The sequence below is a fragment of the Narcine bancroftii genome, chromosome 7 (genome assembly GCF_036971445.1).
Source record: "Narcine bancroftii isolate sNarBan1 chromosome 7, sNarBan1.hap1, whole genome shotgun sequence".
NCBI lineage: Eukaryota > Metazoa > Chordata > Chondrichthyes > Torpediniformes > Narcinidae > Narcine > Narcine bancroftii.
The window spans coordinates 150,457,908-150,483,471 of NC_091475.1; the positions used below are offsets into that span (position 1 = coordinate 150,457,908).

Here is a 25,564-nt window from a genome sequence, read left to right on the forward strand (position 1 = left end):
CGAGTCACCATTACAACCATTCCTTCTTGGAGCACGGCTCTTTTCTTCCATCTCGTCTCCTTAGAGATCGCGGCGGACTACGTCTCTGTTGAAACTGAGTAATTGGCAGCTCTTGAGCAAATGCTATAGTTTCCTTTGGAGAATCAAAGAACTTTGGTTGGTAACCATCTTGAAAAACCTTCAAAACAGCTGGATATCTAAAGGTTGCCTTGTAACCTTTCTTCCACAACAACTCTTTAGCAGGATTGAATTTCCGTCGTTGGAACATAACTTCTTGACTCAAATCCGCATAGAAGAAAACTCGATTATTTTGAATCATCAAGGGTGATTTTCTCTGTTGTGCATTTCTAATAGCCACTCGTAAAATTATTTCTCTGTCGTAATAATTCAAGCAAAGAACCAAAACAGGTCTTGGACTTTGACCTGAAATAGGTCTTCTACGCAAGGCTCTGTGAGCACGTTCCAGTATTATACCTTCCGGGAAATGTTCTTGACCCAGCACCTGCGGAATCCATTCAGTAAAAAATTTTCTTGGGTCTGGTCCCTCCATACCTTCCGGCAAACCAATAATCTTTATATTGTTCCATCTGAATTGGTTTTCCAAATAATCAATCTTTTTCACCAAATTTTTATTTTGAGTTTGTAAGTCTTCGACCATTTTGGTCACATCAAAAACTTGATCCCGTATTTCGTCTATATCTTCTTCACACGAATTAAATTTATCTCTCACTTCAAGCTTAAAAGCTCCAAACTCAGCCATCTGTTGAGAATGTATTTTCACCAGAGTATTAAACCTAGTACCAAGTTCAGTCATAATCTTGGATAATCCCTGCATTGTATAAGATAATTTAGATTCAAGATTCACAAAAATCTTTTCAATTGGAAGAGATTTTGGCTCAACAGATTCCTGCTTCTTCTGCATAACCAAAGGATCTTCTGTTCCTTCCTTCATTCTGGTTGCCTTCCTTGTAGTATGACTGCGTGTGGAAACCCCAGTCACAGCCTCTCCAGCAGTGACTGGAGGATGCTGGCCGGGGTTTTCCCCAGTCCATAATGTATTAAGTTCTCCCAGTACATCAAGTTGTATAGGTTCTTCTATCTCAAGAGGTGCAGTTTGCAGCGCCACCTCTACAGTTGACAAATGTCTTTGAGTAACTCTTTGTTCTAAAGGCCCCCTCTTTAGGGGGCTCTACCGATGTAACATAGAGCTCTACATCCGAACACTGTACCTCTCTCCTGGGATCCATTTCACGCTGAGTCCCGGTGTCTTTCCTGCAGGTAGGCTCCAAAACTTGAACTTTTGGAAAATGTAATTTTTTGATAATCTGTTGTCGTTTTCTTTTGCTCTTTTTCACCAATTGTACCATCATAAGTTAAATTAACAGCACTGAAATTATCTAAACTTTTAAAGAATTTTAACGGGCATTTCTAGACAAAACAATTAGAGTCAGGAGAGGACTGGAAGGCACGTCTGATCCTTACGCCATCTTGCCACGCCCCCCACCATGCCTGCTTCTTCATGCAAACAATTCAAGTTATTATGGACATATTGGCCAACCATTTCTTCCAGATGAGTTTGTGCGAGATAAATAAAGTGAAGATATGACCATAAGACATAGGAGCAGAAACAGGCTATTCAGCCCATCAAATCCATTCTGTCATATAATCATGAGCTGCGATCCATTTTCCCTTTCAGCCCCACTACCCAGCCTTCTCCCTGTAACCCTCTTGCTGAAGAAATTCCTCCACTTCTCTGTTCCAAGTGGATACCCTTCAATCTTGAAGTTGTGCCCTCTTGTCTTAGACTCTCCCACCATGGGTAACATCTACTCTGCCCACATCTTTCAACATTTGAAACATTTCATTGAGATTCCCTCCTCATAGATTCCAACAAGTACAATAACCCTTTCATTCTCAAAATCATCCTTGTGAACATACTCTGAGTCCTCTTCACAGTTTTGAGGTCTCACCAGTGCCTTATAAAGCCTTAATATCACATCTCTCCTCCTATATTCCATTCCTCTTGAAGTGAATGCCAGCATTGTAATGACCTTCTTCACCACCAACTCAACATTCAAGTCTGCCTTCAGGATATCCTGCATGAGGACTCCCAGGTCCCTTTGCATCTGGGTATTTTCAATTTTCTCTCCATTTAAAAAATAGACTGCCCGTTTACTTTTTCTACCAAAGTGCATGACCGTTCTCTTTCCAACATTGTACTTCATTTGCCACATCTCTGCCCATTCTCCTCATCTGTCTAAGTCCTTCTCCCACCTCCCTGTTTCCACCTACCTTTGTATCATCTGCAACTTTGGTCACAAAGCCATTCATTCCATAATCTAAATCATTGATTTACAATATAAAAAGAAGCGGCCCTACCACCAACCCCTGTGGAACACCACCAGCAATTGGCAGCCAACCAGAATATGATCCCTATATTCCAATTCTCTGCTTCACGTCGATTAGCAAATGCTTTACCCATGCTAGAGAGCAAAGCAAATGCAATGTTAAAATAAATAACTTTCAAAAATAGGGATGGTGTGCAAATTACTTACTATGAAACAATTATTTGGAAATTGAAACTATTGATATGTAATAATTTAATATGCTAACTATCAGTTCTAGGAAAGGCAAAAGCAGATCTACACAAATAGGGTGATAAACCACAAGTTTTTCTCATTTTCCTTTTCAATTTTGCTGGAAACCTACATCATATGCAGATACAATAAATTTATAAAACTTTAATCCTCACTGAAATGTATTTCGTATCAATGCATTCAGAGAGAGTGTGCAAATGATTGTAATAAATCGATCATGTAATCACAAGAAGTCAGCTGTGCTGCCCTTTACAGCTGGACAGACTAAAATTGTTCCTTAGCTGTTGGAGATGGAAATCAGCCATGCTGCTTATATTTAAAAACCATTATTAGAGGGCTTTGGGAAGTAAAGGTTTGTTAACTCTTGATCTTACAAAGTTTGATCATAAATATTGGCAAGAACTACTGCCACGACCCAGCGAAAGGTTACAGAATAAAAAGCTCTGGAGATACAAGCATTATGTGCTCACGGAAGAACTCCACACCAAAAACATTGAAGAAGAACTTTCATTCCTTTGTGAGATAGTGTGATTTAAATGATGGTGCTTTCCAGGTCAAAGTGAGATAAACCAAATATATTTTCCCATCAATAACAATGATTAGCACCAGCTGACACATTTTTACCCACTAGGCTTTCAGGTTTTGCTGAGGAGAAAGAAAGACTAATTTCATGACTTGCAAATGCCATACCTTTCCAGAAATCTGTCACAACCACTAAGTGGTGATATTACTCACTTATTGAAAAGTATATTACTTGAATAGTTTTGACAACTTCCTCAACAACACTCATCTGCCTGGGAACAAACTCAAGAGAAGACATGAAAAGTAGGTAAATCATTTGATCTAATTACATTTTTTTTTCAGTAACAATCCGCTGCCAATAATAATGTTTCAAAACCTGAAATACAAAGTACTGTATGACTTAAAAAGGACCCTTTTCATGCTGTATCCCACCCACAGTTGCAACTCCTCTTGCTAACCAACAGGCCCAACGGCAATTTGAAGACACAAGATTTGCCAGGCAAAGCAAACTGAGGTCCCACTCAGGGACTATATTGATGGCCTCCTCACCATCACAAAAGAAGCAGCTGAAAAGAAATTTAACTAAAATGCAAAAAATATGTAAAGAACTTTTTAACCTTCTTATATTAATTGAAATATCAGTTAAAATAAATGGAAAGCAAAATGCATTCATTTTTCAGTAAAAACCCATGATTTCATTCAAATAAGTGAGGCCATGCTGAATGAAATGGCCTTGCATTTGGGAGGCCCTCCATAATGTTTGGAATAGACACATTTTCCTTTATTTGTGCCTGTGCACCACAGTTTTACATTTGTAATCAAACATTTCACATGTAATTAAATTTCACATTCCAGATTTTATTCAAGGTTATTTGTATACATTTTGGTTTACCATGTAGAAATTAACAGTACTTTTTATACATAGTTTCCCCATTACAGGGCATCTTAATATTTGGGGCATTTGGCTTCACAGGTGTTTGTGAGCACTCAGGTATGTTTAATTGTTTTATTGGCACAAGAAGAAGAGATATTAGCTTGTTTCTAAGATTTTGATCACCTTTGGAATTGGTAGTTGCCATTTTTCAGTGTGAGGACCAGAGTTGTGTCAGTGAAAGTCAAAGAAGCCATTATGAGGCTGCAAAACAAGAAATAAAACAGCAAGAGACATCACCCAAAATTTAGGATTACCAAAGTTAACAGTTTGGAACACCATGAAAAAGAAAGAATGTACTGGTCAGCTCAGTAATTGCAAAGGAACTGGTCTTCCAAGGAAAACCTCCAATGCTGATGACAGAAGAATCCTCATCATAATGAAGAAAAATCCCCAAACCCCTGTCTGACAGATCAGAAACACTCTTTAGGAGGCAGGTGTGGATGTGTCAATGACAACTGTCCACAGAAGACTTCATGAACAGAAATGCAGAGGCTAAGATGCAAACCATTAGATAGCCACAGAAAGGATGGTCAGATTGCAGTTTGCCAAGAAGTATTTAAAAGAACCTGAAGAATTCTGGAAAAAGGTCTTGTGGACAGATGGGACCAAGATTAACCTGTATCAGAGTGATGGCTAGAGCAAAGTTTGGAACTGCCCAAGATCCACAGCATGCCACCTTATCTCTGAATCATGGTGGTTGGGATGTTATGACCTGGGCATGTATGGCACACTTATCTTCATATTTTATGTAACTGCTGATAGCAGTAGCAAAATGAATTCTAACATGTATAGTAACATCATATCTGCTCGAGTCAAGCAAATGCCTCTAAACTCATTGGACAGTGCTTCATCCTACAGCAAGGCAATGATCCCAAACATACTGTGAAAGCCACAAAGAAATTTTTCAAAGATAAAAACTGGAAAATTATTGAATGGCCAAATCAGTCACTCAATCTAAATCCAATTGAGCAATCCTTCCATATGCTGAAGAGAGAACTTAAGGGGACAACCCCCAAAACAAGCAGGAGCTGAAGATGACTACAATAAAGGCCTGGCAGAGCATGGCCAGTGAAGATACTCACGCAGAACCTGGTGATGTCTATGAATCACAGACATCAAGCAGTCATTGAATGCAAAGGATATGCTACAAAGCACTAAACTACTGTACTTTAGTATACATATCATTGCTATGACCCAAATATTAGGGAGTCCTGAAATGAGGGGATTCAACATAAATAGTGTCGTAATTTTACATGGTTTAAACAAAATGTACACAAATAACCTTGAATAAAATCTGGAATATGCACTTTAATCACAGATGAAAAGTTTTATTACAAATGTAAAACTGTGGAACACAGAGGCAAATAAAGAAAAAAATTGTGTCTCTGTCCCAAACATTATGGAGGGCACTGCCTGGTTCTGATTCTGTTAACATTCAGTTAAGATCAAGAGAGATTGGGGCCATGACTTGGATTTGCCACTTCCAGATGAGGTCTGGGATATTGTTCTAAATTAATGAATCCTCCTTCTGTGTATGATTTGTTACAGTTCAAAGTTGTTCATATTTCAAAAGTTAAACTATCTCATTTTTATTCTAATGTTGATTCATTATGTGATAAATGTAAAACTTTCAAGGCTTCATTGATACAAATGTTTTGGTCTTACCCTAGTTTCAAAAATTTTTGGAAAAATTATTTTCAAACTTTATCAGTTATTTTTAGGGTTAAATTAGAACCTTGCCCCTTAATTGCTCTATGTGGTTTTTCTCAAGAAGAAATTCTATTGACTTCAACTCAGAAGTGAATCTTAGCTTTTACCTCGTTGACAGCTAGACGGGCAGTTCTGATGAAATAGAAAGACAATATTCAACCTACTCAATGGTTACAGGTCATCATGTCCTTCTTATATTTGGAAAAAAAATTAGATATAATGTTAAAGATGTAAAAGTGAATTTTATAAGACGTGGGGGCTGGTACATGGAGTATGACCTTAATTTAATGAATTAGGGTGTTTGGAGGTTCCTGGGCAACGTTGTCTGGTCTCCGAGTGTCGTCTTTCATTACCTAAGTATTTTATATATAGATACAAGTAAATTTTGTTTAGAGGGAGGGGTTGGATTAATGGGAGGGGGGGGGAGTTCTTTTTTTATTCCATTTTTGTTTCCTTTTGAGATATTTTGTAAAATGGGTTTGATTGAGAGTACACACAATTTACGCTCTGTAAGACTTGAGTATTATTTGAGAAATACAAATCGTCTTTTCTTATATTTCAATCTATGTATTGGATTAATATGTGCGCATTTAAAAAAATAAATAAATATATTTTAAAACGATAAAAAAACATCCTGTGGCCTCACATGCTAGTGGAAGGACAGAGACGGTCAAATGCACCCACATCTGATCTTCAGCAGACTCTCTAATTCAGTGTTGCAGCATAGAGGCAGGCTAGTCTGAATAAGATGACAGGAGTAATGCAGCTAGCTGGTAGTTTTCATGGACCAGACAGCTATCCATTAGCACTATCCGATCTGATCCGAACCTTGAATTCCAACCACAACTGTGGAAAATGTAACCACAGTGTGTTTGTCAGCATACAGGTGGGAGATTGAAAACTTGGCTGAATGATGTACTAACAACACCTTCTCACTCAATTTTACCAAGACCAAGGAGTTGATTGCAGACTTTAGGAAAGGAAAACCAGAGGTGTACAATCCAGTGATCTTTGGGGGATCAGAGGTGGAGAGGGTGAGAAACTTTAAATTGCTGGGGATCATAATCTCGCAAGAACTTTCCTGAACCCATCATATGAATCCCATTGTGAAGAAAGTATGTCAGTGCCTCCATTTCCCATAGGAGTGGGTGGAGATTTGGTATTTAATCAGAAACCTTGGCAACCTTTTATAGCTATGTAGTGAAAGTGTCCTGACAAGTTGCATCACAGCCTGTTATGGGGGCAGCAATATGCTGCCATATGCTGAGCAAAATGCCCTGCAAAATGTAATGGACACAGTCCAGTACATCACAAGTAAAAATCTCCCTACCATCGTGAAAACCTACATGGAACACTGCCATTGGAGAGCGATTCACACCAACATGTTCTGTTCTCACTGTTGCCATCAGGAAGTAAGTATAGGTGCCTGAAGACTCATATCTCCACTTCTGAACAACACTCATTCAGAGATATATTTAAGGACTTGTTCTTTGCTCATTATTTATTGCTGAATATTTATATTTCTGTATTTTAACAGTTTGTTTATATTTTTTTCTTTTGTTTACAATTTACAGTTACCGACAATTCTGCCTGACCCGCAGGAAAAAGAATCTCAGGGTTGTATGTGATGTCATGTAAATACTCTAACTAAACATTTGAACTTTGTTTCCCAATGGAGAATGAACAATCCTGGACAATATTATTGTTCACCAAAGAAGTCCATTCAAGAAAAGGCAACAATTAAAATAAATCATCTTTCCACTTGTTACGGGCTCAGAGGACCCCAAAACCCAGCAACAATAGAAATTCACCAAGAAGAATGGTTACTTAAACAAAAGCTACTTTTAATTTTCTTTAAGCATAAAAACGGGATCAAACTTTAACTTATTACTTTTAACTTAACCGCCTTCTAATTCTAAGTGCTCATGTATGTAATGTGTATAAGTTCAGAAAAGTTCTTTGATTCACAGTCCAATCTCACTTCTCACTCCTCTAAGTTCACCAGTATCAGGCAATGCTTATACTGTGCACAGAATTTAATATTTATGCATTTTCACCAAGCTCTGGTGCTTAAAGGTAATTTGTTACCATTCAGGAAGGTTCTTGTTGATTCCCTTTGATCAGCCACTTCAGTGTTGTGAGAGATGGGAAAATTGACCTAAAATTATGAACATGGAAGAAACTAAAGTTCATCAGTAAAATGGCTGTAACCAGTTCAAACAGGATAAGCTTGGGGCTTAGGATGCAGGAAAGCAGAGTCAGCACGATTAACATAAGAATCTTCTAGCCTTTGTGACAAGACCATAGGACTAAGATAAGGAATGGTAAGGTACAATAGAATGTAGGAAGTTGAGGTAGTCTGGATCAGATAAGGGTCTCCTAGCCCTGGACAGAAGTACCAAGTCATACATTTCTAATTAGCCAACACTAGATAGAATGAGTCAACTCTGCATATTAAGAGACTGTAGCCCAGAGAATCAGGAAGGTGTGAATAAGGACAATGACATGATGGGGCACCCACAGGATACCCCCTGGTCCTTCAAGTGTACTGAAACTGCACGTAGGCAGGAAGAATTACCTATGCCAAACCCATCCAGGGGGCAGAAGAATGTAAGGGGGAGGGCATTCTGATACTGAAATTGACTGTATAAAAGTTGGGTGAGCCCCAGTATGTGTGTGTATTCCCAGGGTAAGGGGAAGCACCCAACTTTGCATTGTTGTAGTAATAAATGTTCTTTGTTCTCAATTTTTGTCTCGAGCAATTTCTTTAAAGGTACTTTAATTTCTAACAGTGTCTTGTCAAAGAAACTTGCCCCATCAGGATTTTCCAAATGATAACCTCTGCTTCTGAAAAGGTTGCCATAGAGTTCCTTTTGTTTCCCTTATTTCAGGTGAAACACTCTAACCACCCATTTCCTCTTGTAAGGGTTTTCAACAGTCTGAACTCAGAACTCACAACCCATCTTCAAAATGGGGTTTCAACAAGCTGCCAGCTTGCCATGCTGCAGAAATCAGTTCTCTTTCTCTCTCTCTTAGAGAAAGCCTGTTTGGTCTCCTCACTCTCTCTTGTAGAAACCAGAACGTCTTGCAGGGCACCCAATCTTTAAAAAGATCTTTATCAGCCCTTGAGCCCTTTTAAGTTCTCTCCCAAAGCAGTTTTTATTGTCTTTGCAAAGGCATTCAGGGCCTGGACTGTCTGGCTTGAGCAAAGCTCTGGCATTTTAAATGAGATCTGTTTTGTGAAGTGTTTGTTTGTTTGTGACCTACACGACCCCCACAATCTATCTCCTTCAAAACATATCTATATACATTATATACAGCTCTTTGGAAGACTACACAAAAGAGTCTGGAAAAACAACCAACTGAAAAACCTCACAAAGATAAGCGTATACAGAGCCGTTGTCATACCCACACTCCTGTTCGGCTCCGAATCATGGGTCCTCTACCGGCACCACCTACGGCTCCTAGAACGCTTCCACCAGCGTTGTCTCCGCTCCATCCTCAACATCCATTGGAGCGCTCACACCCCTAACGTCGAGGTACTCGAGATGGCAGAGGTTGACAGCATCGAGTCCACGCTGCTGAAGATCCAGCTGCGCTGGATGGGTCACGTCTCCAGAATGGAGGACCATCGCCTTCCCAAGATCGTATTATATGACGAGCTCTCCACTGGCCACCGTGACAGAGGTGCACCAAAGAAAAGGTACAAGGACTGCCTAAAGAAATCTCTTGGTGCCTGCCACATTGACCACCGCCAGTGGGCTGATAACGCCTCAAACCGTGCATCTTGGCGCCTCACAGTTTGGCGGGCAGCAGCCTCCTTTGAAGAAGACCGCAGAGCCTACCTCACTGACAAAAGGCAAAGGAGGAAAAACCCAACACCCAACCCCAACCAACCAATTTTCCCTTGCAACCGCTGCAATCGTGTCTGCCTGTCCCGCATCGGACTGGTCAGCCACAAACGAGCCTGCAGCTGACGTGGACTTTTTACCCCCTCCATAAATCTTCGTCCGCGAAGCCAAGCCAAAGAAAGGCAGCTCTTTTAAATGCTGCCCTCTGAGCAGTTTGACCTTTGTTTGCTATGCAATGGGTGGCTCACCATCAACACATGGGCAAACATAGTTTTGTCAATAGTTACTCTATAATTCAAACTGTGAAAAAATACTGCCAATCTAATTAGGTAGCAGGTGACAAAATGCAAGGGAAAAAGGGACTCACATAGGGAAAGCTGCAAATAATGCACAAGCTCATAACTTGAAGGGAAACATAAAACAATACAGGTACACAATCCTTTATCCGGACATCTAAAATCAGGAAAGCTCCAAAATCTGGCAAGTGGAGAGAGAGAGAGATGCCTGCATGAGTCGGGCAGGTGAATGGGAGAGACTGGCAGCACGTCGGGCAGGAGAGGGAGAGAGTCTGGCAGCGTGAGTCGGGCAGGCGAGGGGGGGAGACCGGCAGTGTGACGGGAGGGGGATGGGGTTGGATACGACAGCATAATTCAGGTGGGTTTAAATCTGGCTTTCCAAAATCCGGAAAAATCTGAAATTCGGAACACACCGTCCCCCAAGGGTTCTGGATAAAGGATTGTGTACCTGTACTAAAGAAGTCAGTGTTGCAACAGTGGCTAAATGTCAGAGTACTTGTCAGAAAGTGATTGGTGATGTCATAAAGCTGTGAAAGACCTAATGTGCATACTTCACCTTTTGAAGTTCATCTGTAGAATTAGAGAATGTACTTTTTTTATACATAAATATATACTAACAATCACAATCTAACAAAAAGGATGGTTGGCATATATACACAAGCTAATCCTTTTATGATAATCTATTTATGACGATGCCTACTTCATAATGTGCCAAAGCTGGGAATTGCAACCAATTTTCAAAATACATTTAAGGTGATAAATCTGTAACTTAAAACACAAGCTATGTTTAGGAACAATAGGTAAATGTACTGGAGAAACTCAGTAGGTCACTCAGCATCCATAGATAAATCACTTGATGTTTCAGGCCTAAGCGCTTCAGGAATCCTTCTTCAAGGCTCAGGTCCAAATTATGAACTGCAATTTGCTTTCTATGGATGCTGAGTGACTTTGCTGAATTTCTCCACTAGACCCCAACATCTGCAGATTTCCTATTTACCACCGTTTGAAAGAGCAGGTTAGGGGAAAGCACACGCTCTCTCTCTCTCGATCATCCAATTCACGTAATTTGCAATTGGCAAGTCATGATCTAGCAATACTCATCAACACCGAAGCAAGGACTGGCCTTGCAACAGTCTGGCAGTCCTCACTACTACCTTCTCAAGGGCAATTAAACACAAAAGATATATTCTGGCCTTGCCAGCTTCATCCATATTCCAAAATCCAGGTTAAAAAAATGTTCATCAACTGAACACTGAAAACTTGCTCATGTGCATGAAATGCCATATGAGAACTCGAATGATTTCCCCAGCACTGCCAACTCAATGGCTAATCCTCTCTAAAGAGATGACACAGGTACTTTCCAAACTTCCTATAAAATCAAAACATAGCTTTTATATTGTTTATTTTTTAATTTTATAAATTATGCCAAAGAAATAGATACTGGAAGGTGGATCTTTCTTTCAGGAGTGTGACATGGATGCAATATAGCAAACATCTGCTTTTCTGTTAGATAGGTTGAGAAAGTGGGCAGAACCTAGGCAAATGGAATTTAATGTGGTAAACTGAGAAGTTCATGCATTTTGGTGGGGTGAATCAAAAGGCTGATAATTATCTAAATGGAGAGAGACTGCAAATGAGTGAAATACAGAGAGACCTTGGTGTTTTGTGCATTAAACACAAAACTAGGAGGTAAGTTTCAATTTTATGAGTGTAATCTTATTCTGGAGCTGGAGCTTTGATAGCCAGCAATGGAATAATGAGAACAATTATCAACGGCAGATGAGTTTAAGTTAAACTCCACCATTTTTGCATTCACTACTTGCACATCTCTGTGTTTTATTAAAAATTAAGATTTCTGCTGTGGTGTTGAAAATCCGAAACAGTGCACAAAATTAGTGGTAAAATCTCAGAGGGTCATGCAACATGAAAAGGCAGTGGATGATTTGCACCTGAGCCCTTCCTCAGGAAATCAAATAAATGCCTGAATAAAAAGGTATGTGGAGAGGGTGGAACCCAGACTAATAAGTGGATACTGCTGAGGGGGGTGGGGTTAGCTGAGAGGAGATAGGGGGATATGAAAGATAGCTATCTGATAGGAGGAAGGGAAGGGGTGGAAAGTTGGAGGAAGGGAGGCAGAGGCATGAGGGAGATGGGGGAGAAGTGAATGATATTGGTGAGCTCATAGTGCCGACCTTAGGGTGGAGACTGCCGAGTCTCCAATTTGCGGGTGGCCTCAACCTGGCAGTACAGAGCAGGAGGCCACGAACGGGCATGTCAATATGACAAATGGGTGTGGAATTAAAGTGGTTGACCACTGAGAGGTCCTTCTTGTTACAGGGGACAGAGTGAACGTGCTCAACGAAGCGATCTCCCAGTCTCGCCGATGTAGAGGAGACTGCATGAGGAGCACCAGATCCAGATATTCACTTGGTAACGACCGTTTTGGGCCCAAACACTGGTGAGGGAGGACGTGTACGTGCCGTTTGGTGACAATCCCAAATTGTAGTTTGGTGAACAAGAAAACATCAAAAGCCCATATTAAAGTCAATTTACTGAAGTGATGCAACCAAGTTATTCCAGTCGACCCAAAACAATAACAAATAAGGAACCCTCCCTCCCACAGCACAGTAAAAATAAGAATGAAAAAAAAATGGCAAGTAAATATCTCAACTTCAATACATTACATAGAAGAGAACTGTGTTTTAAAGATTAGTTATCGCCTTTCTGTCTTATGCAAACAGCCAAACCGAACACATGCGGACTCGCTGTTTACTGAGCACTGAGAAGCATGTTTAAAACTGATATTCCTCTGGCCCTCTCTCCATCAGGATGCGAGTTCACATCTTCAAAATGCAGATCGCTTGAATAATCCTCCGTCCGAAGTAACAATTACAACCAGGTTTTTGTTTTAAGACCAGCGCAAACAATGAATAAATCAAACCCACGGCAGTAAAACTTGTCCAATGGTCACTGCTTATGGATAGGCTGCCCTCCGCTCCGAAAGGTCCAGTGCACTCACCCATCAAAAGCAGAGCCACGATCAACTCATTCGCCAGCGTTAAAGTTAACAAACAACAATCGTGGCGGGGGGGGGGGGGGGGGTGGAATAATCCTCTTTGATTTATTTTCCTCCTTCGCAATTTAAAAAACCCAGGCCAGTTGCGCTCTGTGTCTGCCCGAGCTTCTGCATCCATCCTTTGAGAACGGCGCCGCTCCTAAACTCGGGTGGAGGGAGAGAGAGGGAAGAGAGAAAGAAAGGGGAAGAGTGAGGGGGGAGAGAGAGAGAGAGAGGAGGGGGGGAGAGAGAGAGAGGAGGGGGGGAGAGAGAGAGAGGAGGGAGGGAGGGAGAGAGAGAGGAGGGAGGGAGGGAGAGAGAGAGGAGGGAGGAAGTGAGAGAGAGAGAGAGGAGGGAGGGAGAGAGAGGAGGGAGGGAGAGAGAAAGAGAGAGGAGGGAGAAAGAGAGAGAGAAGGGAGGGAGAGAGAAAGAGAGAGAGAAGGGAGGGAGAGAGAAAGAGAGAGGAGGGAGAGAGAAAGAGAGAGAGGGAGGAAGTGAGAAAGAGAGAGAGAGGAGGGAGGGAGAGAGAGAGGAGGGAGGGAGGGAGAGAGGAGGGAGGGAGAGAGAAAGAGAGAGGAGGGAGAAAGAGAGAGAGAAGGGAGGGAGAGAGAAAGAGAGAGGAGGGAGAGAGAAAGAGAGAGAGGAGGGAAAGAGAAAGAGAGAGAAGAGGGAGAGAGAGATGTCCCGTACAGACACCCGATCATCAAATGCAGTGCAAAACCAAACTGAAATGAGCACCGCCGGAAAAGAAATCCCAGCACTGCCCATACCCACTAATTTTTGACCCGAGCTCCGGATCCGAGAGCAGACGAGCACGGCAGGGCGAAGCCTTTACCTATGGAGATTTCCTGTGCGAAGGCCAGGGAGATGAGCAGCAGAGGCAGGGCGGTGGACACCAGAGTCACCAGCTTGTCCACCGCCAGCTCCAGCCTCAACGGTTTCCGCCTGGAGTCTGCCGGCTCCTTCAGCAGAAAGTCCGAGAAGACGTATTCCGCCGCAGCCTGTGTGATGGCCATTGTGTCCTGACAGCTCGCTTCGCGAAATTAATAAGAGCGAGTTTTCTGCAGTTGAACCACCGAACTCGCTGCCATGACCTGCGCGGCGCGGAGCGTCACGACCGTAAGCGTGACTGCTACCTTGCCCTGGCTGGGCATGGTCCGTGCCTGGCGCAGCAGCTCCTTGTCACCGTCCAGTTCCGCAGGATCTCTCAGTCACGTCAATCATTTCCCTTTTAGATGGACCAGCTCGAAGTTTGTTTGCATTCAAAACGGCAGCTCCGTCTCTCACCCGCTCTTGTCAGCTGCTGTCGCGCCAGGAGGAGGCACATTTAGTCACAAGGGGAAGTGGTAGCGTGTTGTACCGTGAAATTGCCTGCTCGGGGAGGTCCCCCAGGAGCTCGCATCACATTCAAACCCCTTTTTTATCAGTCCGTAGGGATGTCTGTGATTGAGCTGCTTGGTTCAAGTTGTCTGAGATACAAACGACCGTAAGTTTCGGGGTGGGTGGAACAAGTTGCAATGATCGGGGGCGAGAACAAAGAAATTTGCCTGAGAGAGGCTGAAGACAGGGAGAAGCGGAAAGACAGAGAACTGAAACCAGGGTCCTAACGAGATCTGTAGAAAAATGGTTCCGTTTTACTGTCACCACAATGTTGGCGGACCTGGTACTTTTCCACAGCACCTTCCTTTTCTGAACTCGGTTGGGATCAGCAGTATTTTCCTGCTTCTCTCGGTTCTGTTTTCTTTCGTCTCCATCACATCTCCAGACGGATCAGCGCCAATTAACAAGCCCCCACCCCGCTCCACTGATTCCATCGCCCTTTGTGTCGTTTCGTCTCATCCATCTTCGCTGCTTCACAAGCATTCCCTTTGTTTTTACCCCATGTTCCATTTGATTGGAATGGAAACCCATCGACCTGAAACATTGACCTGATTTCTCTTTCCAAACATGCTGCCTGGCTGCTGAGTATTTCAAAAACTTTTCAGCTTTTATTTCAAATATAGTTTTGTTTTTTTGCTTTCCAATATTATTATTAAACGCGTATAATTGGAATCCACCGATATTTTGTGTCATGCACTTTTGGTCTACTCCGGATTACAAACATTGATTTGCAAACCCCGATTTAGGAGTATCGCAGGCGTGGATTTGGGAGACCAGCGGGATGTATCGGGGTGGGATTTACTGGCTGCAACGGGGCTGCAGGTATCTTCCGCCGGGTGGGAGCGGTCCATTTCCACGTGTCTTTTACGCCCCCGACTCTCGAGTCACAACAAGCGGGAGCTGGAAGCGCTGAGCAATTTACTCGACTTTCTGGCGATTGATCTGCTCGCTGTCCCATCACAGCGGACGGTTCCGGCCCGAAACACTGACTGACCCTTTCTTCCCAGGGATGCTGCCTGAGTTCCTCTGGCTTCTCGTTGTTTGCTCGTGTTTCCAGCATTTGCAGTTTCTGTTTTTCATGGCTGGCTTCCCGATCCTCAAGCGCTGTTTTCCTTCATTTCCAACTTGGAACCACTTCGGGATACGCACAGTACTGAGGAAATGGTCCCTGTAGTAACCCGCGGACAGCCTGGAGCAGAATGTCTACCCATTATACTAGACCCCCGGTCTCTGATAGAGGATGGCCAGCAATTTACTGATTTTCTTTCAGATTTCCGGCATCCTCGGAATATTGATGTTTTGCCGGCATCTCTCGAACTACTTTGCACAGCTATAATCTTTGATCAAAACTGCAATCTGCAACCAGGGAAATGTTAACGATCCTTCAATTTACCAGCATTCGCACCTTTTGTTAATCACTGTTTACCATTGGCTTTACCACTCTTTACAATTTACTTCAGCAAATTGTAGCCTACCACAATCATGGTGGGAAAGAGTTGTTCCTTAAAATGCAGCAAACACCCGTGGTGAAAATACTGCCACATTTATCTTGTGTAAGAACTTCCATGATTCAGCCCAGCAGCAATAAAAGCAGAAAAGGAACGGTGATATGTTAAAGCCAAGGCTGTCTCTATCAAGAGGAAAGTGGTGGTGTTCTCAAGTGAGGAGAGAATGGATAGAGCAAAAGGGAGTATCTCTGATGTGAAGGGCCTTCAAATCCCCCACAGCAAGCAGATCTGAGACTCTTCTGCTTCATCCCTGAACAGCAACCCAACAAATCTTTCTCCACCAACACACTCATTCACCTGGCTGAACATTTATCTATTTCTCCTTCAACTCTGCTCACTGTCTCCTAATCAATGGGCACTCACATGGTCCCAAGTCACAAATGTCATTTTGCAGCAGTTGTAGACCTACGCACACCCATAGACCCAACTCTTTTCTGGTGTGTTGTTTCCTCGAATCATTTTGGAATTGAAAATGTCATCACATTTGCTTTCAATTTCCACTCTGCTCTCAATGTCCATCTCTGATGGTACTTTTCCTTTTCTGGATCATTCCATCTCAGGGGATCAACCAGCTACAGTCATAGAAAGTGAGTGAGTCCCATTGTTACCTTCATTACAATTCCCTCCACCTTGCTTCCTTTAAGAACTGCACCATTTTCTTAGCTTCTCATCTCTGTTGTATTCATTCTAATGATAAGGTATTCCCTATGAGATGTTATGGGGGTGAGGAAGTATTTCTAGAAACTGGTTCAAACTCCAATTTTCCATAACCAAAACTGTATCATCTGATCATGCATTAAAAATTTTGCTTTTACTTCCCCACCCCCAAATTCCATGAATGTAGTTTATTCCATGTTTCAACCTTTTTGATAATAATTGCTTTCAACCCCATTGAAAATATTAGCAATAAATTTTCATTTATAAATTAAACCTAAAGGAGGGGCTACCTCCACACCATCACTCAACTGCACCACTAGCCACTTCAGTTGCAGACAGCCAGTTTTGGACCCATTTATCTTGGCCTAGAACATTTCCTTGGTTCCTGCCAATGTTCCTGTTCCTCTGTCGATTTTCCAGGACAATTTCTCCTGCTGCTCTTGGGTAAGAGAAAGATGTGAACTAGTTAGATAATCAGAAATTTAAAATATTCAAATGTTATGGAAATGTCATGGGCTAGGCTGTTGTTCATAGACTTCTGCTCGGCATTTAATGTGATCATTCCCCAGAAGCTGTTGGAGAAGCTGTCCTCACTGGGGGTCAACACCCTCTCTGTAACTGGATTCTGGACTTCCTAACAGATTGATAGCAGAATGTGAAGCACCATCACACTGAGCATAGGCATACCTCAAGGCTGTGTGTTCAGCTCACTCCTGTTCATGCTCCTGCATCACTAGATCCAGTTCTGACAGTGTAATCGTTTGCAGATGACTCAACAGTTGTTGGACTCATCAGCAACAATGATGAGTCACACTACAGAAAAGAGGTGAAAATCGTGTGATATAAGTGCACAATTATAGGGTAGTGGACACAGCCCAAGACACCTACAGGATAGTGGACACAGCCCCAGACATCTACAAGGTAGTGGACTCAGTCCAGGATATCATAGGCAAAACCCTCCCCACTATTGAGAACATCTACAGGGAACGCTGCTGTTGGAGAGCAGCAGCAATCATCAGGGATCCACACCACCCAGCATACGCTCTGTTTTCGCTGCTGCCATCAAGAAAGAGATAGAGGTGCCACAAGACTTGCACCACCAGGTTCAGGAACAGCTGCTACCCCTCCACCATCACATTCCTCAACAACAAATTCAATCAAGGGCTCATTTAAGGATTCCTACTTGTGCACTTTATTGATTTTTAAAATTTCTCTCTGTATTTCACAGTTTACTTACATTTGTTATATTTAAAGTTCTTTATTTGTTTACATGCATACACTGAGTACAGCTTTTTTTTGCACTATCAGTAATTCTGCCTCGTCTGTAAAAAAAAATCTCAGGGTTGTATGTGATATTATAGAACATTAAAGCACAGAATCAGGCCTCTTCAGTCCTACTAGTCTACGCCAAATCATTTTTTTTCGCCTAGTTCCTCTGACCTGCACCCAGTCCATAGCCCTCCATAACTCTCCCATCCATCTACCTGTCCAAATTCCTCTTATTAAAATTAAGCCTGTATTCACCACCAGCTGGACGCTCATTCCACACCCCCACCACTCTCTGTGTGAAGAAGTAACCCCTCATTTCCCCCTTAAACTTTTTACTCTTCACTCTTTATATGTATTTTATTTAAAATATATTCCAGAGGTCTGGAAGGCTGGCGGCAAAACTCTGCATGCCAAACTGCATGAGTTTTTCAAGCTTTGTTGGGACCAAGGAAAACTACCTCAGGACCTTCGTGATGCCACCATCATCACCCTGTACAAAAACAAAGTGAGAAATCAGATTGCTCAAACTACAGGGGAATCACGCTGCTCTCCATTGCAGGCAAAATCTTCGCTAGGATTCTACTAAATAGAATAATACCTAGTGTCGCCGAGAATATTCTCCCAGAATCACAGTGCGGCTTTCGCGCAAACAGAGGAACTACTGACATGGTCTTTGCCCTCAGACAGCTCCAAGAAAAGTGCAGAGAAGAAAACAAAGGACTCTACATCACCTTTGTTGACCTCACCAAAGCCTTAGACACCGTGAGCAGGAAAGGGCTTTGGCAAATACTAGAGCGCATCGGATGTCCCCCAAAGTTCCTCAACATGATTATCCAACTGCACGAAAACCAACAAGGTCGGGTCAGATACAGCAATGAGCTCTCTGAACCCTTCTCCATTAACAATGGCGTGAAGCAAGGTTGTGTTCTCGCACCAACCCTCTTTTCAATCTTCTTCAGCATGATGCTGAACCAAGCCATGAAAGACCCCAACAATGAAGACGTTGTTTACATCTGGTACCGCACGGATGGCAGTCTCTTCAATCTGAGGCGCCTGCAAGCTCACACCAAGACACAAGAGAAACTTGTCCGTGAACTACTCTTTGCAGACGATGCCGCTTTAGTTGCCCATTCAGAGCCAGCTCTTCAGCGCTTGATATCCTGCTTTGCGGAAACTGCCAAAGTGTTTGGCCTGGAAGTCAGCCTGAAGAAAACTGAGGTCCTCCATCAGCCAGCTCCCCACCATGACTACCAGCCCCCCCACATCTCCATCGGGCACACAAAACTCAAAACGGTCAACCAGTTTACCTATCTCGGCTGCACCATATCATCAGATGCAAGGATCGACAATGAGATAGACAACAGACTCGCCAAGGCAAATAGCGCCTTTGGAAGACTACACAAAAGAGTCTGGAAAAACAACCAACTGAAAAACCTCACAAAGATAAGCGTATACAGAGCCGTTGTCATACCCACACTCCTGTTCAGCTCCGAATCATGGGTCCTCTACCGGCATCACCTACGGCTCCTAGAACGCTTCCACCAGCGTTGTCTCCGCTCCATCCTCAACATCCATTGGAGTGCTTTCATCCCTAACGTCGAAGTACTCGAGATGGCAGAGGTTGACAGCATCGAGTCCACGCTGCTGAAGATCCAGCTGCGCTGGGTGGGTCACGTCTCCAGAATGGAGGACCATCGCCTTCCCAAGGCCGTGTTATATGGCGAGCTCTCCACTGGCCACCATGACAGAGGTGCACTAAAGAAAAGGTACAAGGACTGCCTAAAGAAATCTCTTGGTGCCTGCCACATTGACCACCGCCAGTGGGCTGATATCGCCTCAAACCGTGCATCTTGGCGCCTCACAGTTTGGCGGGCAGCAACCTCCTTTGAAGAAGACCGCAGAGCCCACCTCACTGACAAAAGGCAAAAGAGGAAAAACCCAACACCCAACCCCAACCAACCATTTTTCCCCTGCTGCCGCTGCAACCGTGTCTGCCTGTCCCGCATCGGACTTGTCAGCCACAAACGAGCCTGCAGCTGACGTGGACTTTTACCCCCTCCATAAATCTTCGTCCGCGAAGCCAAGCCAAAGAATCCATACATGCAATAGCAAAATACAAAATACTGTCATCAGTGATTAGTGTCAGTTCCAATATACATGGTATAAAATCTCCAAACCCCATTCAAACAGCAAATAAATCCCCAAAGAAAGAAATAATGATAGAAAGAAACAAAAGAAAAAAAAGAAAAGAAACCTGATTTCCAAGAAGACACCACCATCACATGATTCTAAACATTTACATTTTTTTAGTTCTTCCAAAGAGGTTAATGAGTTTCTCAAAGTTTAAGTAAAATATCTATAAATTAATTCCCACAAATTGTGAATACAGGTGCCAACTTCCTGAGGCTCATTGAGGTGGAGGAGGATAACCAGCATCTAACAGCATTTCTATCTATGGTGTCCTAGAGAGTCTACAAGAACATCCAGGATGAGACCACTTACACCGCAGCCATAAAGGTACTGAAAGAACTGTACGATCAACCAATGAACAGAGTTCATGCCTGGCTCGTGCTTGCGTCGAGGAAGCAACAGCCCGGCAAGTCCAGTAGGGCATATTTACAAGTAGTAAAGGCGTTGGGCAAGGACTGTAACTGTGTGGACAAAAGTGCTGCCGAGATCACAAACTATCTCATCCGAGATGCCTATGTGGCCGGACTCCGATCGAACGAAGTGAGGCTGCGCTTGCTCAAACAAGGGGTAGAAAAATTAGAGAACGTGGCCCGGATTGCAATCACAATGGAGGATGCAGCCTTAAAGTCAAACGAGTTCTCTAAGGACTGGACCGCAAGTTCTGATGTGAGTAGAGTGACCTTCGACCCTACCACCCCCCTCCCCCCCACCGATATACAGATGGCCTGTCGGCTGCTGCTACACTGCCCCCTGCGAACCCAAAATGTTATTTCTGTGGGAGGGACAAGCACAGCAGGTCCCAGTGCCCAGCAAGAAAAGTAAGGTGCCAGAAGTGCCTTAAGAACGGCCACTTCGCTGCAGTCTGTAGGTCTAAAATGGCCACTGGCAAACACAGTGCCTCGTGTGAAGCCCAACTGCCACTATCCCATTCAAACTCTTCTTCCCAGAGCTCTCGTCCAATGAGAGTGAGGGCTCCCCTGCACGGCAATGCCTGACGTCACGGAGACACTGAACCCGGAAGGGGCAGCCCACCCTCACAACCATGATGTTGGCCCGCTTCTCGCCCCCGTGCGGAACACTCGACCCGGCCTCGGTCCCGACTGTAGAGCCTGCTATTGCCACGGCCACGACCACTGCCAGGGCCGATGCTACCGCTGCTGCTGTCGCTGCCACCGCCACAGCCACCCCCGGAGACGCTACCGCTACCCACTCCCCTGCTGCCACTGCCCACGCCGCCACCGGTGCAGCCACCGGGACCGACTGGGGACCCACCGTGGCCAACCAGCTACTCACCCTAGCATCCATCGCTGACAACCGCTGGGGCCCGACCACTGCGACCGACGACCTACCCACCGCCAACCGCGAACAACAACCCCCACTACTTACCATTCATCCACCGACGCCGGCACAACAGCACCTCCGGGAGTTCCTCCAACCTGCTCCTCTTGCGCTGACTGCGTCTATGACATCATCCTGTTGCGTGACGTTAACACGCGGAACTCCCCTGTCAACAAGATCAGTGGCTGCTTCTATAACACTAAATCAGCAATGCTCTCATCCCCTCACTAAAGCAATGGATCTGATTAAAGTGCATGGACACTACACCAATTGCTTATTTGACTCTGGGTCAACTGACAGTTTTATCTGGCCAGATCTGGCCCAACATTGCAGAATTGACATTATCCCCACTACCCAGAGGATCTCATTAGCAACTAGGTCGCACTCGACCGGGATAAAGGGGTATTGCATCACCACGCTGGAAGTACAGGGCGTAACGGTCACTCACTTCAAATTAATCATCCTTCCCCAATTGTGCGCCCCAGTGTTGCTGGGATTAGACTTTCAGTGTCAGTTCCGAACAGTGTCCCTACACTTTGGGGGAACCCCACGACCCCTCTCGGTCTGCCATCGCCCCACCCCTGAAGCACCCGAGCAACCCACCCCCGTGCCCCGGGGCAACTCCTGTGGCCTTTCCACACTCCGGATTGCCCCGCCAGCACTCTTCGCAAACCTTACCCCTGGCTGGAAGCCTGTGGCCACCAAAAATTAGCAATATAGTTACAAAAACAGGCAATTCATTAGGAGTGAGGTGCGGAGATTGCTGGATGAGGGCAGCATCGAACCCAGTTCAAGTCCCTGGAGAGCCAAGGTGGTGGTTGTCAAGAACTGGGAAAAGCTACGGATGGTGGTCGACTATAGCCAGACCATTAACCACTTCACGCTCCTGGATGCGTACCCCCTGCCCCGCATCACGGATGTGGTGAACCAGATCACCCAATACTGCATATTCTCCACCATTGACCTACGTTCGGCCTACCACCAGCTCCCGATCCACTGTGAGGACCGACCATTCACGGACTTCGAAGCGAATGGGCGGCTGTATCAATTTCTCAGGGTACCAATCGGGGTCACGAATGGAGTCGTGGTTTTCCAGCTCAAATGCTGCCTGGGCTTTTTCTCATATTACGCCCAATGGATTCCACACTACGCCGACAAGGAGTGTCCTCTTATCAAGACCACTTCCTTTCCCCTCTCTACCGAAGCCAGAGCAGCTTTCAATCGAATCAAATCCGACATCGCCACTGCAACGCTGCACACGATCGATGAGTCTGTCCCGTTTCAAGTCGAGAGCAATGCATCCAACTTCGCCCTGGCAGCCACCTTGAACCAGTCCGGTCGGCCTGTGGCCTTCTTCTCCAGAACCCTCCAGGGTCCAGAGAGTAGACACTCCTCGGTCAAGAAGGAGGCCCAGGCCATAGTTGAAGCGGTGCGTCGTTGGAGACATTACCTTGCTGGGAGGCGCTTTACACTGTTGACTGATCAACGTGCGGTCTCCTTCATGTTCAGCAACACCCAGCGAGGTAAGATTAAAAAAAAAATGACAAAATCGCCAGATGGAGATTCGAACTCTCCACCTTTAACTATGACATCCTGTACTGGCCTGGTAAGCTCAACGACCCACCTGACGTGCTCTCCAGGGGGACGTGCTCTCCAGGGGGACATGCACCAGTGTACAAATGGACAGACTACAGAAACTCCATGAGGCGCTCTGTCATCCTGGGGTCACTAGGTTTGCCCACTTTGTGAAGGCACGCCACCTACCCTACACAGTCAAGGAGATTCGCTCCATGACCCGAGCCTGTTCGGTGTGCGCTGAATGCAAGCCCCACTTCTTCTGTCCGGGGAACTCCCATGTTATCAAAGCCACCCGCCCCTTCGAGTGTCTTAGCGTAGACTTTAAAGGGCCCCTACCATTGACCAACCATAATAACTACATCCTTACGGCCATCGACGAGTACTCCCACTTCCGGTTCACTGTGCCCTGCACAGACACCACCGCCACCTCAGTGATACAGGCCCTTCACAGTATCTTCGCCATTTTTGGGTTCCCCAATTCCATCCACAGTGATAGGGGGTCCTCATTCATGAGCACAGAGCTGCAACAGTACCTTCTGGAGTGTGGTATCGCTTCAAGCAGGACCACCAGCTATAACCCACGCGGTAACGGCCAGGTCAAGAGGGAGAATGCCACCATCTGGAGCGGTTACACTGGCTCTCTGGTCTAAAGGTCTCCCCACCTCTCACTAGCAGGAGGTTCTCACTAGTGCCTGACACTCCATTCGCTCCCTCCTATGTACCACAACAAATGCCACCCCCCACGAAAGGATGTTCCTTTTCCCGAGGAAATCCGAATCAGGAACCATTGTACCAGCATGGCTCACCATCCCTGGCCCCGTCCTTTTGTGACGCCACATCCGGCACTCAGAGAATGACCACTTGGTCGATCGAGTGACTCTACTCCACGCGAACCCGCATTACGCCTATGTTGAGTTCCCAGACAGGCGGGAGGACACTGTTTTGGTGTGGGACCTAGCTCAGGATGCGGTAGACCCAGCAACCACCCCCCCCAACCCAACCTTCCCCAACTCTTTATTCCCCAGGCCCCATACTGGAACAGAAGGACCAACAGCACCCCAACGACTCGGGCCACCCTGCTGACAACATGGCTGGGGAATTGAGCAAAGGAGCGGTTGCACCCGACGAGCCCGCTAGTGACAGCACTCCAGCGACCGCAATGCCGGCACCATGGTGGTCACGCCAGATGGTCAGACCCCCTGACTGCTACAGTCCTTAACCTACCCCTTCATTTTCTCCCTCTTCAGCCCTTCCACCCCAGGGTCAGTTCTCCAAGAAGGGGTGAATGTGATAGTACAGACCTATCACCAATGTATATAGTTACAGTATCTAGAGTATGTATGTAATGACTGTGTGTGCTGACAGTGATTGGCTGAGAGCTTAGCCACGCCTACTGTCTGGTCCTTAAAGGGTTGTGTCCCTAGCCAGGTCAGATCATTCCGGACTGGTCAGCCACCTGTGAAGAGCTCCTGTCTTTTGCTAATAAAAGCCTTGGTTTGGATCAACAAGTCTTTGTTTCTTTCGATGAACTCTACAAGGTATTAATCCAATGTTTCAACAAATGGGTTTCCATCTCACCAAATATTAATTTCATTTCCCATTTATATATAGTCTTCTGGTGTTTTCTCTCCTATTTTATCAAGTTCTATATCAATCCATGCCAACTTCTCTCCCTCTTCAAAAAATGACGCAAGAACTTCATTTGAGCTGCTTTGTAATAATTTTTTTTAAATTTTGAAGCTGTTGGCCTCCTAAATCAAATTTTCATGCTAATTTATCTAAAGAAACCCTCAACATCTTACCCTTCAGAGAAACTTTATTGTATGATTATTTAATTCTTGAAAAAAAATTGTAGCAACAGTATTGGCAACGTTTGAAAAAGAACTGTACTCTAGGGAATATGTTCATTTTAACACAGTTACCTCATCCCAATAGTGTTATTGGGTACACCATCCACTTGTTCAAACCTTCTCCAATTTTCTTAAGGTGAATAATTCAAGTTGCATAAATTATTTAAATGATTACCTACCCATATCCCTAAGTATTTTATACCATTTGCTGGGTATACCCATTTAAATTGGGTATCTCTTTGGCACTGAGTTTAATCCCCTCTAGTGAGGCATATTTTCATTTTTTTCCCAATTTATAGCCTGACACTTTCCTGTATTACTCTAATCTTAGATATAATTTATGTATCAAACCTACTGGCTTTGTCAAATAAATCAAAACATCAACTGCAATTAATTTTTATATTCCTTTTGAATAACTTTAAATCCCTTAATATCAGGATCAGATTAGATCAATTCTGCAAGTGGTTCTATCACTAGATTAAATAAAGCTGGTGAATATGGGAACCCTTGTTTACTAGATCTAGTTAACTGAAATGGTATAGAAACCTGTCCATTTGTTACAACAGTATCTTTAGGTTCATTATATAAAGCTCTGTTCCAATTTTCAAATATCTGTCCCAATCCAAATCTTTCCAATACCTTAAACAAAAAAATCCCATTATAATCTATCAAATTTCTTTTCTGCATCTAAAGCCACTGCCACGCTTAAATCTTCCCTCTTTTGTGCCAAGTATAATAGTTAAAACCTTGTGTTTTTTTTTATTTTTTATGAGAACTATTGTTTGTAGTGTTACCATAGTGACTGAGATGTAATAGGTCATTAATATTC

At 44.2% G+C, this 25,564-nt stretch overlaps 1 protein-coding gene across 1 annotated transcript in view; it reads right to left on the bottom strand.

Moving 5' to 3' along the window:
• panx1a (pannexin 1a) overlaps positions 1-14,305 on the bottom strand; it is a 32,344-nt gene extending 18,039 nt beyond the window's left edge. Inside the window, exon 1 of the mRNA XM_069890816.1 lies at positions 13,801-14,305. Coding sequence (XP_069746917.1) covers positions 13,801-13,981 — 181 coding nt within the window. The 5' untranslated portion in view covers positions 13,982-14,305. The remainder of the gene's footprint in view (positions 1-13,800) is intronic.
• Positions 14,306-25,564: the final 11,259 nt, after the last annotated feature.